The sequence below is a fragment of the Pezoporus occidentalis genome, unplaced genomic scaffold (genome assembly GCF_034315485.1).
Source record: "Pezoporus occidentalis ecotype Australia unplaced genomic scaffold, CSIRO_AGI_Poc_V1 ctg21, whole genome shotgun sequence".
Classification (NCBI taxonomy): Eukaryota; Metazoa; Chordata; class Aves; order Psittaciformes; family Psittacidae; genus Pezoporus; species Pezoporus occidentalis.
In genome coordinates, this window is record NW_026913964.1 from 526,446 (window position 1) to 539,357 (window position 12,912).

General features: G+C 41.0%; 1 protein-coding gene across 10 annotated transcripts in view; it reads right to left on the reverse strand.

Annotated features, from left to right (window-relative positions):
- TSPAN4 (tetraspanin 4) overlaps positions 1 to 12,912 on the reverse strand; it is a 468,448-nt gene that overhangs the window by 7,629 nt on the left and 447,907 nt on the right. For all 10 annotated transcript variants that reach the window (XM_062619103.1, XM_062619100.1, XM_062619104.1 and 7 more), the window contains one exon: positions 7,157 to 7,258. In XM_062619103.1, coding sequence (XP_062475087.1) covers positions 7,157 to 7,258 — 102 coding nt within the window. The remainder of the gene's footprint in view (positions 1 to 7,156; positions 7,259 to 12,912) is intronic.

The following is a 12,912-nucleotide window of genomic DNA, read 5'->3' on the forward strand; positions in this document are numbered from 1 at the left end:
AGGGCTCACTGACAGGCTGAGGACAGCTGTTCCTATGAAGCCTGTGAAGCAGAAGGTGGCTAGACCATGATCTAGGGCTGGGACTCCAAAGAGGAAAACTTGCTGGTAAGCCAGAAGGTGGAAATAGGAGGGGATACAGCTGCAAAGGCAAGCTGCAGTTGGACACACATTGTCTGCTCTGTATATTGTACAAGAGCAGAGGATTAAATATTGATACTTGTCTGCTACTGCTGGCAGACAAGGCAGTCCCAGCACTGGGAAAAAGGGCTAAGAAAAAATCAAGGGTGAAAACCAGTGAAGTAACACGAAGATCAGTAGTCTTGGGACTGGAAGAAATAATGCCTAGAACTGTAACTGGGGGAAATGTCATGTATTTGGAAGACGAAGGATGAGCAATGGAATTAAGCAGCAGATCCTAAAAAAAAAGGAGGTGACAAATATTGAACAGTGTGTTCTAACACCACAGAGACCAGAGACGGCACATGTGAGGGGCAGTTCAATGAAGACCAAGTCCACTGGGGAGCAAGGCACTGACCCATGGCAGTAGGTCAGAGGCAAGAATAAGGAAACAAGCAGCAGTGGGTCTGAATGAGTCAGCAGTATAGATTCAGCAAAGGGGTCCACGTAGAAGCCAAAACCACAGATAAGCTCAGTAAAGTCAGAGACTTCATTATGGAGGCCCAAGCAGAGAAGAGAGGGTGGGAGTGACTTTGGATCATGTGACAGCTGACTGATCTATCTCTTGTGCATGAAGCTGAACAACACGTAGCCAAATTGTTGAGGGAGATGAGGGGCTATTAGAAGAAAAGGAAAATATTGAGGACAAACCAAAACAAAAGGATTTTTGAGAGTCCTCTTAGATTCGAGAGCAATGTTCTGTTTGAGAACAAGGTTTGGAGTAAGGATAGTTGGAGACAGTCCTGCACTTGGAGGATGGAGAAAGCTCAGCTCACATGAAGGATAATTTCTGTCACCAACACTTTGTTGTAGCCAGTTACTTCACATCCTTCCCCAAAGGTTGATGTTCTGCCAATCCCAGAAAGTTAAACTGCCTGACTTCAAGAAGCAACTGCAGACTTGATGCTTGCTACAGCCATATTCATTTTTGGTCACATTTACAGTCCTGTCTTGTTCCATGTGCTAGTTAAGTGATAAAATTAGATAAGATTGCCTAGCTATTCCCGTTCCTAGTTTCAACAGGGCACAATACACTTATGTTCTTATAGAAACAACTACAAACTAACAGTGCTTATTCTGGGGGACCCTGACCAATTTAAAAAGGAGCAATCAGTTGAAAAATGTCAGCTACTGCCTTGAATAGCTGTAACTTCAAGACACCTTGACTTGAATACCTGAGGTGTCTTGATCCTATGCTTGCTGCTGTGAAAGAGCACGTGTGATTAGGTGCAGTTGTGCCTGCCCATGTGATGTATGGCATAAGGTGACAATCAGGCAGTAATTCTGGGGACACTTGTAAAGTATTTGGCGGAGTTGCTCAGACAAGCAAAAGCTTGGCAAATGTCCCCAAGTATCTAAGCTCCTGCTGCTGAACATTTCCAGGAATACTGACAATATGCTGTTGTTTGTTTCACATGTTTCATGTGGGAGGCTCTGCCTCCCAAGATGGCAAACACATTTTTTCCCTCCTTTGTTAGAGAGAGATATGTGGCTTCCCTATTGGTTTCTGTGGTGTTCTGAAGCTGCTTGTTGGTTCCCAAGAACTCAGGACACGCAGGGGCTGCTCAACTCAACAATGGAGTCAAAGGTTGTGCTGCTGAGGAGAGCTTTTCCCAGCCAAGCAGCACCAAACAGCACTGAAGTCTCTGTGCTGTTTTTATGGAACACAGCGCTTCTTCTAAATAGCTTGATTTTTGTGTTAACAAGTAATTGCTGCTCTAGCATGGGTATCTAGGGCTGGTAATTAATGTTCAAGTCAAAGTTTCTATCTTGGTGCAATGGAAATGTTAAGGAGTTAGATTCTTCTCTGTATTTTACAGGCAACCCCAGTACTGAAGGCTAAGTAGGCCTTATTTTCATTGTCAAATTCCTTCAGAATCAGCCAGGCTGGAATAAGGTTCATGAAAATAAACAGACACCCAATCCTTGTTGCAGACAGGTTTTAGCAAGTCCTGGCTTTCCAGTTTTGTGAATGTGACAGAGAACTAGGGACAAGGGGAGGGTGCCTTTTATATTCCTTTTTCCTCCATCACTGTAAAAAGTGGTGAATAAAACAGTTTTATTCTAAAAGCATGTTTTTACTTGGTGGTTTGGATTACTTCAGTAGTAATCCTGAAGTATGGTTTGATCTAACAGAATCAATGACTGGGGTAGAGGACATGGGTCAAATTTTCTTCTCAGTTACCATGGTCTAAGTAGTCATGAAAGGCATTACACAGCAGTAAAAGTGAGCTGAATTTGCTCACTTTGGTGAAGCTAACGTGTTTTCTGCATGCCTCTTGAATTACTGCCTGGTTAGTTAAAATGAGAAGTGTTCAAATATTGATCACAAAGAGATGGGGCTGAAGCAACGTTTTAAATATTAATGCCTGTTTCTCATTTCCGAACGATCTTCACCTGTACCTTCCACCAGTCCTGACTGGTAGGGAGTGTGATACAGTTCAGAGTAACCTACATCCTAATCTATTGGAATTTTAGTCATGTTTAAAATCACTTTGCAAGCTTTCGTAGTCTTCAGTCACGATGCACAGTCACTTGCTTGTGTTTCTGATCCTTTTAAGGTTTGAAATGCTGTTGAGGAGAGAGGCTGTCAGTTTGGTTAGCTGAAGGTATTAAAAGAAATCAATAAAATGTTCTAATGTGAAGCAGCTCCCTAACCTAGAGACTTAATCCGACTGCAAAATGAGCTTGGTTCTTGCGTCTAACACGCATTGCATGTATGCAGCTGAAACCAACTCCTTTAGTAGTAACATGAACAGATCAGTCCTGCCCCAAACCTGCGACTTCCTCCCTAAGGACAGGCCTGATGGACCCTGTTTTTCCCTTGTAGGAATTGTATGCTTCTATTAAAAAGAGGAAAACAATTTCTCAGAGAAGAAAGCCCCCCCCAGAAGAGGTGCTCAGGCCTTTCACCTTTGAAGAAACACAATAATCACTACTGGAAAGTCACTGTGTGCACATTGGGTATCCATACTCCCAGTCAAAGCTCCTCTCTGCTTTGTGATCAACCAGTCCCACAGAAATCAAATGCCATCTAAATGTGGTTGTGTTTCTGGAAAAACTTCCCCCTCCTCCTCCTCTCCTCAAGAAAAAGTTGTAATACACAGTCACACAGGGTGGGTATGGTCTATATCTAAGCTAATAGTAGGAGAAATTAAGAACTATGCCATGGTGCCATCCTTCTGCTCAAACTCTGAGAAATACTTTTGCAAAGAGAGGAATGTGAATGTGGAGAAGTCAAGGGAAAAGCACTCATGATTTCTGTTACTGTCATGTTTTTTACATGTCATGCTTTTTTCCAAGGCTGTTGTTTTCCACCCATATATAGACACGGCCCATAGCTCAACCAGTGACTGATGTCTACTGGCTCATTAGAAAAGTCAGTGCTGAGACATTGTCCTGTATGGCAACGTGGTCAGCGCTAATGTGGGGGGTTTTGAGAGCTGTCTCTTAGAAGCCAGAATGCAATCAGCAAGCCTGGGCTGTGACTTGCCTTTCAGAAAGTCCTCTGCATTGCTCTAATCTTCCTATCAGTGATTGCACTCTACTGATTAGGAATGTAAGGGATAATGATCATTACTGAACACAACAAATAATACTTGTCATTTACATAGTGCTATTCAACTGCAAAGTGTTTTACATAATAAAGCATGCTGGGATTGCATTCACTGCGCCACTGCAAGAGTCTATTCCTAAATAGTTTTGAAAGATTCATGTGAAAACCAGTTATGCAGAGCAGTAAAAATGGATCTGTGGGAGCTCTTTGCTTTTCTCCTCAGTGCCCAGCACAGGGAGCAGGAGCACAGAGACTTTAACATTCTGGTACTGTCAAGACAGTGCTTGATAATTTTCGTGGTTGCCATGTTAGAAAAGAGAGTGGTGTAACATGACTGTACATGGCTTGCAAGATGGCGCTTTCCTATTATCTTTTGAGGTTCTAAGACCTAGCTAACATTACTTTCATCTGAAACTTATAAGACACTCTCTAAACTGTCATAAGCTTCAAGGACAAAGGAATCATTAAGACAACTGAGCCTGATCTGTGGCACTACAGAGAGAACAGACCATAGAGGGCTGTCTCTAACCCAGCTTGTCACTGAACAAGACCATATCTTTTAGACAAAAATACCAAAACAACCCTGTTTTAACTTCAGAGAAAAAGAATCCACCATCCTGCTGTACAATGGCATCCTACCAGCAGATGTCTGTATCCTGAGGTTTAGGCTGTTGGATCAATTACAGAGCTTTTTTCTTTCTAAATTCTTTCCCCTTCCTGCTCCTTTTTTAAGGACTGCAGTCACATCGCTACTCTTCATGGCTATAGAAAGCTTTTAAAATTTCTCACTACAATGAAAATTTCCCAAATTCTCATTATTCTTCTACATTTTTTTTTGGAATCCAGTCCAACTTGTAAACATCTTGAAAAAATGTGAACTACACGTACTACATATTGTTACCCCTATTTTACAGAAAGGGGAGCAGAAGTATGGGGGTTATATCCCATAAGTCCTCCAAATAGCATTCCCCCCCCACCTTTGCTATATGCTTTTAACAGTTCTTGCAGTATAACTGAAACTAGATTAATATTTACTGCAAACATTTTAATATTAGTAATTTTTACTACATTTTTACTAAGCAAAATTAAGTTAGTGTAACAGAGTAAAACTTCTAACACTGTTTGATATAAGCAATGTTATTAAAAATATATGTGTATTTCACATGGCTTACTCTTGGGCTAGCAACACAAAATGCACTTCTCTTGTCAGTAACTGATAACTTTGCATATTCGAACATAGTATTGGAAGAGAAATATTAACAATATTGCAAGATGCTTAGGGCTTTTAAAGGTAATGAGAAGGACCTTCCACATGCAGTTCTTAGGATTTAGGACTGGAAAACTTACTATCTTGTTTGCTGGACCTGAGCTGTTTGCCTTTCACACACAGTACTGTTGCTGTTAGCATCCTGCTCAATACAAGAGGAACCGCAGGTTCAGACCCCTGGTGTGTGTGCTTGGCTAAGGAGCCAGTGGCGTGAGGCTACCATCTGCGGGCTTATGACTGAACACCTCTAAGAATCCCACCTAGATGCTTGTTGTTGTGCTGTTGCATCACCGGTTGCTTGTGATTGACCCAGGAGATGACAGTCTTGTTCAGAATGCATGGGTAAAGGTCTTCCTGAATCTTCGTTAGAGAAGACAGGCCTTCCTCATAGGAGAAGGAAAACTCCTATCTTCAAACCCGGCTGATGGAGCTCATCTAGTCTTGTATGGTCTTCCATCAAAGAGAAGGACACTCTTACAAAACCTACGACCTGAGGACATTGCTGTCACTGTCCTAGCTAGCTGGGCCGTGGCAGTTAAACCTCAGGTGTAAAGGGTGGGTCCAGTTCTGCACAAGGTGCGCTTCACCTAAAAAATCCACTGCGCAGGCTGGAAGGGCTCACTTTCACTTGTCTGTATGGATGGGCGAGGGTCGAAACAGCAGGTGACAAGGTGTATGGGTAGCTGCAGATCCAACCTTGCATGTGGGGGGGCCAGCGCATGGGTAGCTCAAGATAGTTCAGGAGATGACAGTCCTGGTCGGACACTTCCTGATTGCCTAAGCACCCTTTTTTCCAACCAGATTTGCATATCCCACATGCCCTTGGTCATTGTGCTTGTAGTAAGCGTGGTTAAAGCCCTTCCCAAATCTTCGCTCGCCAAGCCAAGCCAACTACTCTCAATTCAGACAGCTCCCATGGCCTCAAAGATGCACAGAGGGAGTCTGGCCAACCAGTTCTTTTGTTCTGTTAGTGACCCCCAATTGTTAATTTCTCAGACCTGTCCTTAGCAGCCTACTGCTCCTGTTACCTTGTATCGTATAGAAGAATATATGTGAATCTTGACACTACCAGACTGAAAGATGTCCAGGATTTCAGCCCAAATGGCAATAGAGAAAGTAAAGGGTAAATTAGCAGGTTTATCAGAATGCGGTAGGTAGCCCATCCATCTTCTTGAATAGTCTGCATAGCTTTGGATGCACTTGAAGAACTCATTTTTGGCTGATTTAGGACATCAGAGGTAAGTCTAAAGCCCTTCCTGTCTGTACCACACTAGTACCTCTGGAGGAGCATCTGAGAAAGCTATACAAGATATTTTGAGTGATGCCAAGGCAGTATGAGTGCTTCTTCCTAAAGCAGAACTCAAAGTTGAAGCACTTTTCTTCATTCAAGAAGCAGAGGAAATCAAATCAGAAAGATCACCCTCGAGAACTGATTGAACTGAGTATGAAAAGGACAGAGCTAATAAACCTGAACTGTAAGTGATGGTGTTTCCTCAGCAAGCCAGACAAGGACAAGAGCAGGAAGCCAGCAACAGTGTTCACCAGCCCTTATGAGACAAACACTGGCAGAGTACTGTCAGAGGATCAGAAGGGTGCATCAGTGATTGTAACATAGCAAAAAGCATTCCATCTGTGATAGAAGATGATTGAATTCTGCTGGGAGAAACGTACTGACTGTAGGAGAATATTTTAAATGCCATGGCTGGTTTCCATTTTGACTACATAGTAGAAACCAACAATTGCCATGAAAGGAGGCAGGACAGAAATGAAAACTTGTTGAAATGGTTCTTTGTTACTACACTCTTCATTCCAACATAAGTTGTCGCTTTGACTTTAAAGAGAAGGTACTGCTTGTTTCCTGTCTGGCCATCCTCTCCACCATCCATACAGCACAGAACTATATGGTATTTAGGCTTCAACACAATCACATTTTTTAAAAGAAATAAGCTACCATGGCCAAAGGAAAAATAAATAAAAATTACCATTTGTTACAAAGAGCAGAGTTTAGTTGCTCATGTCCCACCTGGTTAGGAGGAAGAGATTGGCTTGGGGTCTGGAGGTTCGATCAGGTTCACATCCAGAATATGCTGTTACAGAACAGAGGGTAAAGAAGAAGAGAGAGAAAAAAAAAAAACAAAACCAAAAAGCTCACTTACATCTGTTTGAATGATGCTCCATGCATTAGTTAGGCCAATATTTCCATCTGTCCCATACAAATGAAGCCCTTTCTTCAGATCCCGCTGAGCATACTTGTCAATCTACAACCAACAACAAAAGACACAAAACTCAAAATTTGCCAAGTACCACATTTCAGAATCAAAGTGTGCAGAGCGGGGAGATATTGGACAACATTCCTACACTGAAGTGAATCGAAGTTAACTGACACTTCCTAAAGCTTTTCTCCAGTAGAGCTGGTATCCGTTGCAGGTTATGTGCATTTTGTAAAGAAAATGAAGAGTTCTTGTTCTGAGTTAATGTTAATGTTTTCCATTACAGACCTCCAGAACATCTTTTCCCTTCTCATTTGACCACCAAGGTACTACAGAGAGACTGGATTGTGCTTAATCACAGTTGGTTGTTTTTTTTTTTGCAAATGAGGCCTATGAAGAAGATATTCACCTACCCACAGATTTCCTTTTAGCTTAATATCTTTAACTTTGACCAGGTACATCTCAGCATCTTCCATATGCTTCCTGGGAGATCAGCATTAACATTGTACTGATGCTCAGAATTGTGTTCATTATATCAGTCAGGGTACCCCAGTTTTTACAGCAGGATGGACAGAGTTATATTACAGCATCAGGCAATGAGATAGCCAACATTCAGGACAAACAGGATTGTTTATATCTCTCTTAATTGAGCTGCTCTTAAATAAATTCTTTTTTGTTGATTTAATGAAAGTACAAAGTTCTCTTTAGAGGCTTCTGCAATTGGAGATGGTTGAAGATGGCTTTCTTGTTGAGTCTCTGCTAGTAAAGTGGTCTATTGTTGGATCCACTGGTCACCACCAGGTAGTATCCAACATGATTGCAAGTGTCTGTCTTTCAGTCTAACCATACACACACATTTCTACAGAATCAAGCCAATACAAAAAAGGAAGTAAATAATAAATGTATATTCATGGTTTAACCTGATTTTTCTGTTGCAAATGAAAAGCACTGAATAGTGCTGCTCAAATACACCCTATGTCCCATCCCCCCCGCCCAGGTGCTTCATCATCCATTTGACATCAAAGGTATGTCAAGAAGGGTGAGCAGACCTGTCCCATTTTCTTTTCCATCAATCTGCTAGAAATCTGACTGCAAAATACAGTGCCACTCTGAGATATTTCTGCTGTAACAGTCAAAAAACCACCCAAATTAAATTCACAACTTGCTTCATGGGGACAAGCTAAGTTAAAATGTATTGTCTTTCATACTGGAAAATAGACAGACATGGCAAATTCTTTAGTGATTGCCCCTCTGACACCAGTTGTGCCAGCTAAGGGGGAGATCTAAAATGAAGTAACCAATACTAATTCTGAGTTAACATAAGTATTCTGCTTCTACCCCACACTTGGATTTTCCCGCTGCTTTGTTGAGTCAAAATTGGGTTTTATTTGCTCCTGGAAAAAAAAGTGGGTGCAAAGCATCTTCCACAGTATGAAAGTGGAATTTTCAACCCACTACATCACAGTTATTATGGGGTAGATGTAACGTTACTCAACAATATGATTCCAGAAAAAAACATGACCTCAGAAGTTCATCATGTCCAAGAATTTTCTGCTGTACATGCAGAAGGTTGTGCTTGGTCTTTCCAGTGTGTTTCCTTCACAGAAGTTAACCACCATCAAGCTGATCCACTAATAACTTTGAGACAGTACCAGAAAGATGTACAACTTAATCTCAGCACCTTAACTATCATGCAAGCACTTTATTGTGGATGACTATCTTGAACAGTAGGCGCTGTGCTCCCACTGTAATTAACATGTAAGTGGCTTTTGACTTTACACAGAGATTATACATAGTCACTGGTACATTAATTAGAAGAGAAAACCAAAGCTGAAAAGCTATCATTAACTGTTAAATTAGTTGTGAAAATTACAGGCAATAATGATAAATTTGTATGTGTATGGGATTCTTGGCATTCATTTAAGAATTAGAATGAACTGGGGTTTGGTTTGTCATTTTCCTTCAGCTCCCTTTGTCTCAGCTAGACCTACTGTGGTCTGGAGCAGAGCCATCAATTAGGATGGAAAGGCACAGTTGTGTTGCTAGTCTGAGAGAGGCTTTGAAATATAGTGTCCTACAGAGGTAGTGAGGTAAATTAATGGTTGAAAAACTAATTCTTACTTGGAAAGGGACATTGAAGAGAAACAGCCTAGCTGAGGACAGGTGGGGACAGAAATCTATCAGGCAGATTTGTTGCCTTGAAGACAAAAGAGAAAAGCTTATTTAGAATATTAATTTATCACACTTGAGAAGATCTGCCAAGTGAGAGAATTATGCATCAGCCTACAGTTCACATCACCACTAATCTGGAACAAGGGAGAAGGTCAAATGAAAGAGTGATGCTTATCTGAGAGGCAAATGCCATGCTACCAAAAGGATGCAAAAAGCAAAGTTTGCATTTCCTCACTCAAATTTTGCTTTGCAAACCACTGCAGTGGCTCAGCGTGATAACCCCCTTTACCAAGGCTCACAAGCTGCCCTTATAAATGAAATTTTCACAGCCTGTTTGAGAGTAACAACAACAATAATACATTCAATAACTTGCAATCAACATTTATAAAGTACTTCAAGATCTGGAGCAGTTTTGTTAGTCCATGTGTGCTTTAACATGGTCCCAAGAGACTGTCTCACCGAGCATTCCTGCTCTTCTTTTTACGCGGACACACTACCAAGCAACTTGCTGAGGCAAAATTGAAAGTAAGTCCTTTCTTCCTCATGAGTGCAAGACCTTTATACTGGGAACACAACTGGTAACAGATTTCCATATTTCAGAAACTCAAGAAAACAGGCAATATGCACCCAGTTCTTTCACTGCTGTTTCAAAAAGCTTCAACATCAAGCCCCTCAACATCAAGCCATGCACACTGTATGAACCATTTTTATTTGTTGTTTTAAAAAGTAAAGTGCCTGTTTGAATCATGCTTGGAAGAGCATATAAGCTTTTTAGAATCCCACACCATGTGTGTGTCTCATTTCCTTCTCTCTCTCATCTCTACACAGGCTGTAACCTTGAAAGAGGCATACACTTGCTGTGAAACTCTCTCCAGATTTCTTTTTTGTTTCATGTTCACTGACATAGGAAGGTATCTGGAAATCTCACACAGTTTTATTCATACACACACACAGAGCTTTATATTTATTTGAGTGATTGTAAATGTAGGATTTTACATAATTCTCCTTTACTAAAGTTTCTAACTGATCTTCTAACCAGGTGTGCTGTAAATGCACCAAAGAGTGCTATTCTCTGAAGAGAAGCTGATTTAAAACCTCTTTTTCACAGAGCTGCTCCTTAAAGCATTCACACTGCTGTTTGCTTACTCTAGGAACAGGAAGATCTTCATCACCACCTAGAAATAACCTTGTACAGCACAGCTGAGTCTGCAGCCCTTTGTCACCAGAAGAAAGGGGAAGCAGCATCAGTCTTCGGTCTCCTGTCACTTGTGTCTGCAGCTGTGGTACCAGCATGAAGTCCCCTTCTGTCTGTCTTCCCTGTTTTTAGTCAATTACGTAAGGCCTTTTTTACTGATGTGTTATCTTGCATGAATTAATCAGTCTTGTTGCAGAAGTAGCCTTAGACTTCTAAGAACACAGATGATATTAAGCAAGACCTCATCTCTCATTCATGCTGCGGGAAGTTGTCTACAAACAATTCCATTAAACGCACATTGACCTGTACTTCAAATAACCTGTGTACAAGGTTATAAGATGGATATTTTCTCCCTAATTGAAGCACTGTTGGAAGCTGTAGACATATGCTTCCTACTGGCTTTGACCAGAGAAGGGTAAGTAAGGTGCATGTGGAGCATAGCTAGCAAATGCTCCTCCAGTTCATTCCGTTTCCTCCTAAATTCAATTTTGTTTCTTCCTCAAAATGTTTTCAGAAACTTTTCAATATGCCTTTATTCTAATTGCATATTTGATTTAAATGAAAACTCAAAAAAAAACCCCCAGCTGGCTCTTCTGCCTTTTGAGTTTTTCAGAAAATGATCTTCCTGAAAATGAAATGCTGCACCACAGTGATTCATCAAAGCTCTTGATAAATGATCCCACCCAGCATTCACCCATCTGTCAGCTCCTCTTGTTTGTCTCTGTGCTACAAGTCCTTAGCCAGGCAAAGTGTCTATCGCAAAACAGACTGTAAGTACCACTATCCTGGTTTTGGCTGGGATGTAGTTAATTTTCTTCCTAGTAACTGGCACAGTGCTGTATTTTGGCTGATAACACACCAATGTTTTTAGTTGTTGCTAAGTAGTGCCTACCCTGATCAAGGACTTTTCAGTCTCTCAGGCTGTGACAGTGAGGAGGGGTACAAAAAGCCCTAAGGGAGCAGAGACAGGACAGCTGACCCACACTGGCCGAACTAGCCCACACTAGCACGTCATGCCCAGTATATAAACTGGGGAGTTGCCCATAAGCCACAGATCACTGCTTGGGTCAGGCTGGGCATTGGTCAGCAGATGGTAAGAAATTGTATCGTGCATAATTTTGTTTTTTTTTCCTTGGGTTTTATTCCTCTCTCTCTTCATTATAATTAAAATAATAATAATTATTATTAATAATAATAACTACTGTTACTATTATTTTATCTCAATTATTAAACTGTTTTTATCTCAATCCATGAGTTTTACCTATTTTTCTGATTCTCCTCCCTATCCCACCAGGGGTGCAGGCAGTGAGCAAGCAACTCTGTGGTACTTATTCACCAGCTGGGGTTAAACCACAGCAACTACATTAAATATTCTGTAATTTGAATTTGCTGTGTTCACCCATACACAAGCCAGGCCTTTCACAAAGCACAACTCTATCTAGTGAAGGAGCACAATGAAGCATAATAAAAACTCTCAGTAGGCAAACCATTATTCTAAATGAGATGCCTATTTTAAGTCATGTCGAATACCAGAGATTTCCTTAGAAGAAAGAGTTTCTGAAAGGTTAGGCAATTAAGAACCTTTTATCAATCTGAAAGTGAAGCAGAGGAAAATTCCTTTCCTCCTTGGGATTCATTAGTCAACAGATGAGAGAAGTGCAAGCTTCAAGCTGGCACCTAATCCATGTCCATTTCTATGACTTCTGACTTCAGACACATTGGAGGCTTGCTCATGCTTATCAGCACCATCAGATTTCAGTGGTGTTTCTATTAACATAAGTTAAATGTGTCCTGTTGCTTAATGTGGTAATCCGTTTACAATTCACAAGTGGAAAAGAGCCACTTCTTAAGAGTGGGGCATGCATATCACTAACACTTTATCTAAAATGAGATCCTGTTCCCACTGCAATGAGTACACTTTCTCACTGACTTCCAGAAGGCACTAATTTGGCTCTTAAACCTCTCATTATCATATTAAAAAGTCTCTCTAAAAACATATACCACTCTAAGACAGACAAGTCATGTACAGAGAGTTTCAGGCAATGAAGAAAGCTCAGTATTTGAACTACTGAACGGAAAGCTACATGAGATGCACCAGAACTGGAGGGAAACTACCACAAGGGGTCAGGAAAAGTGGCTGGAAGGCTGAAAGCAGCTGACGCAGTGAGAATGGGCAGAGATCTGAGCCTCATCTGAACTACAGCTGTTACAAAACACTCCTTAAAAAAAAATAAAAAATAAAAAATCTTACTGAAGTCTGCAAATAAATCTAGGCCAAATTAAAAACTGGTTCCTTCTTAATCTATATTCCCTCAAGACAGCTATTTATGCTGTA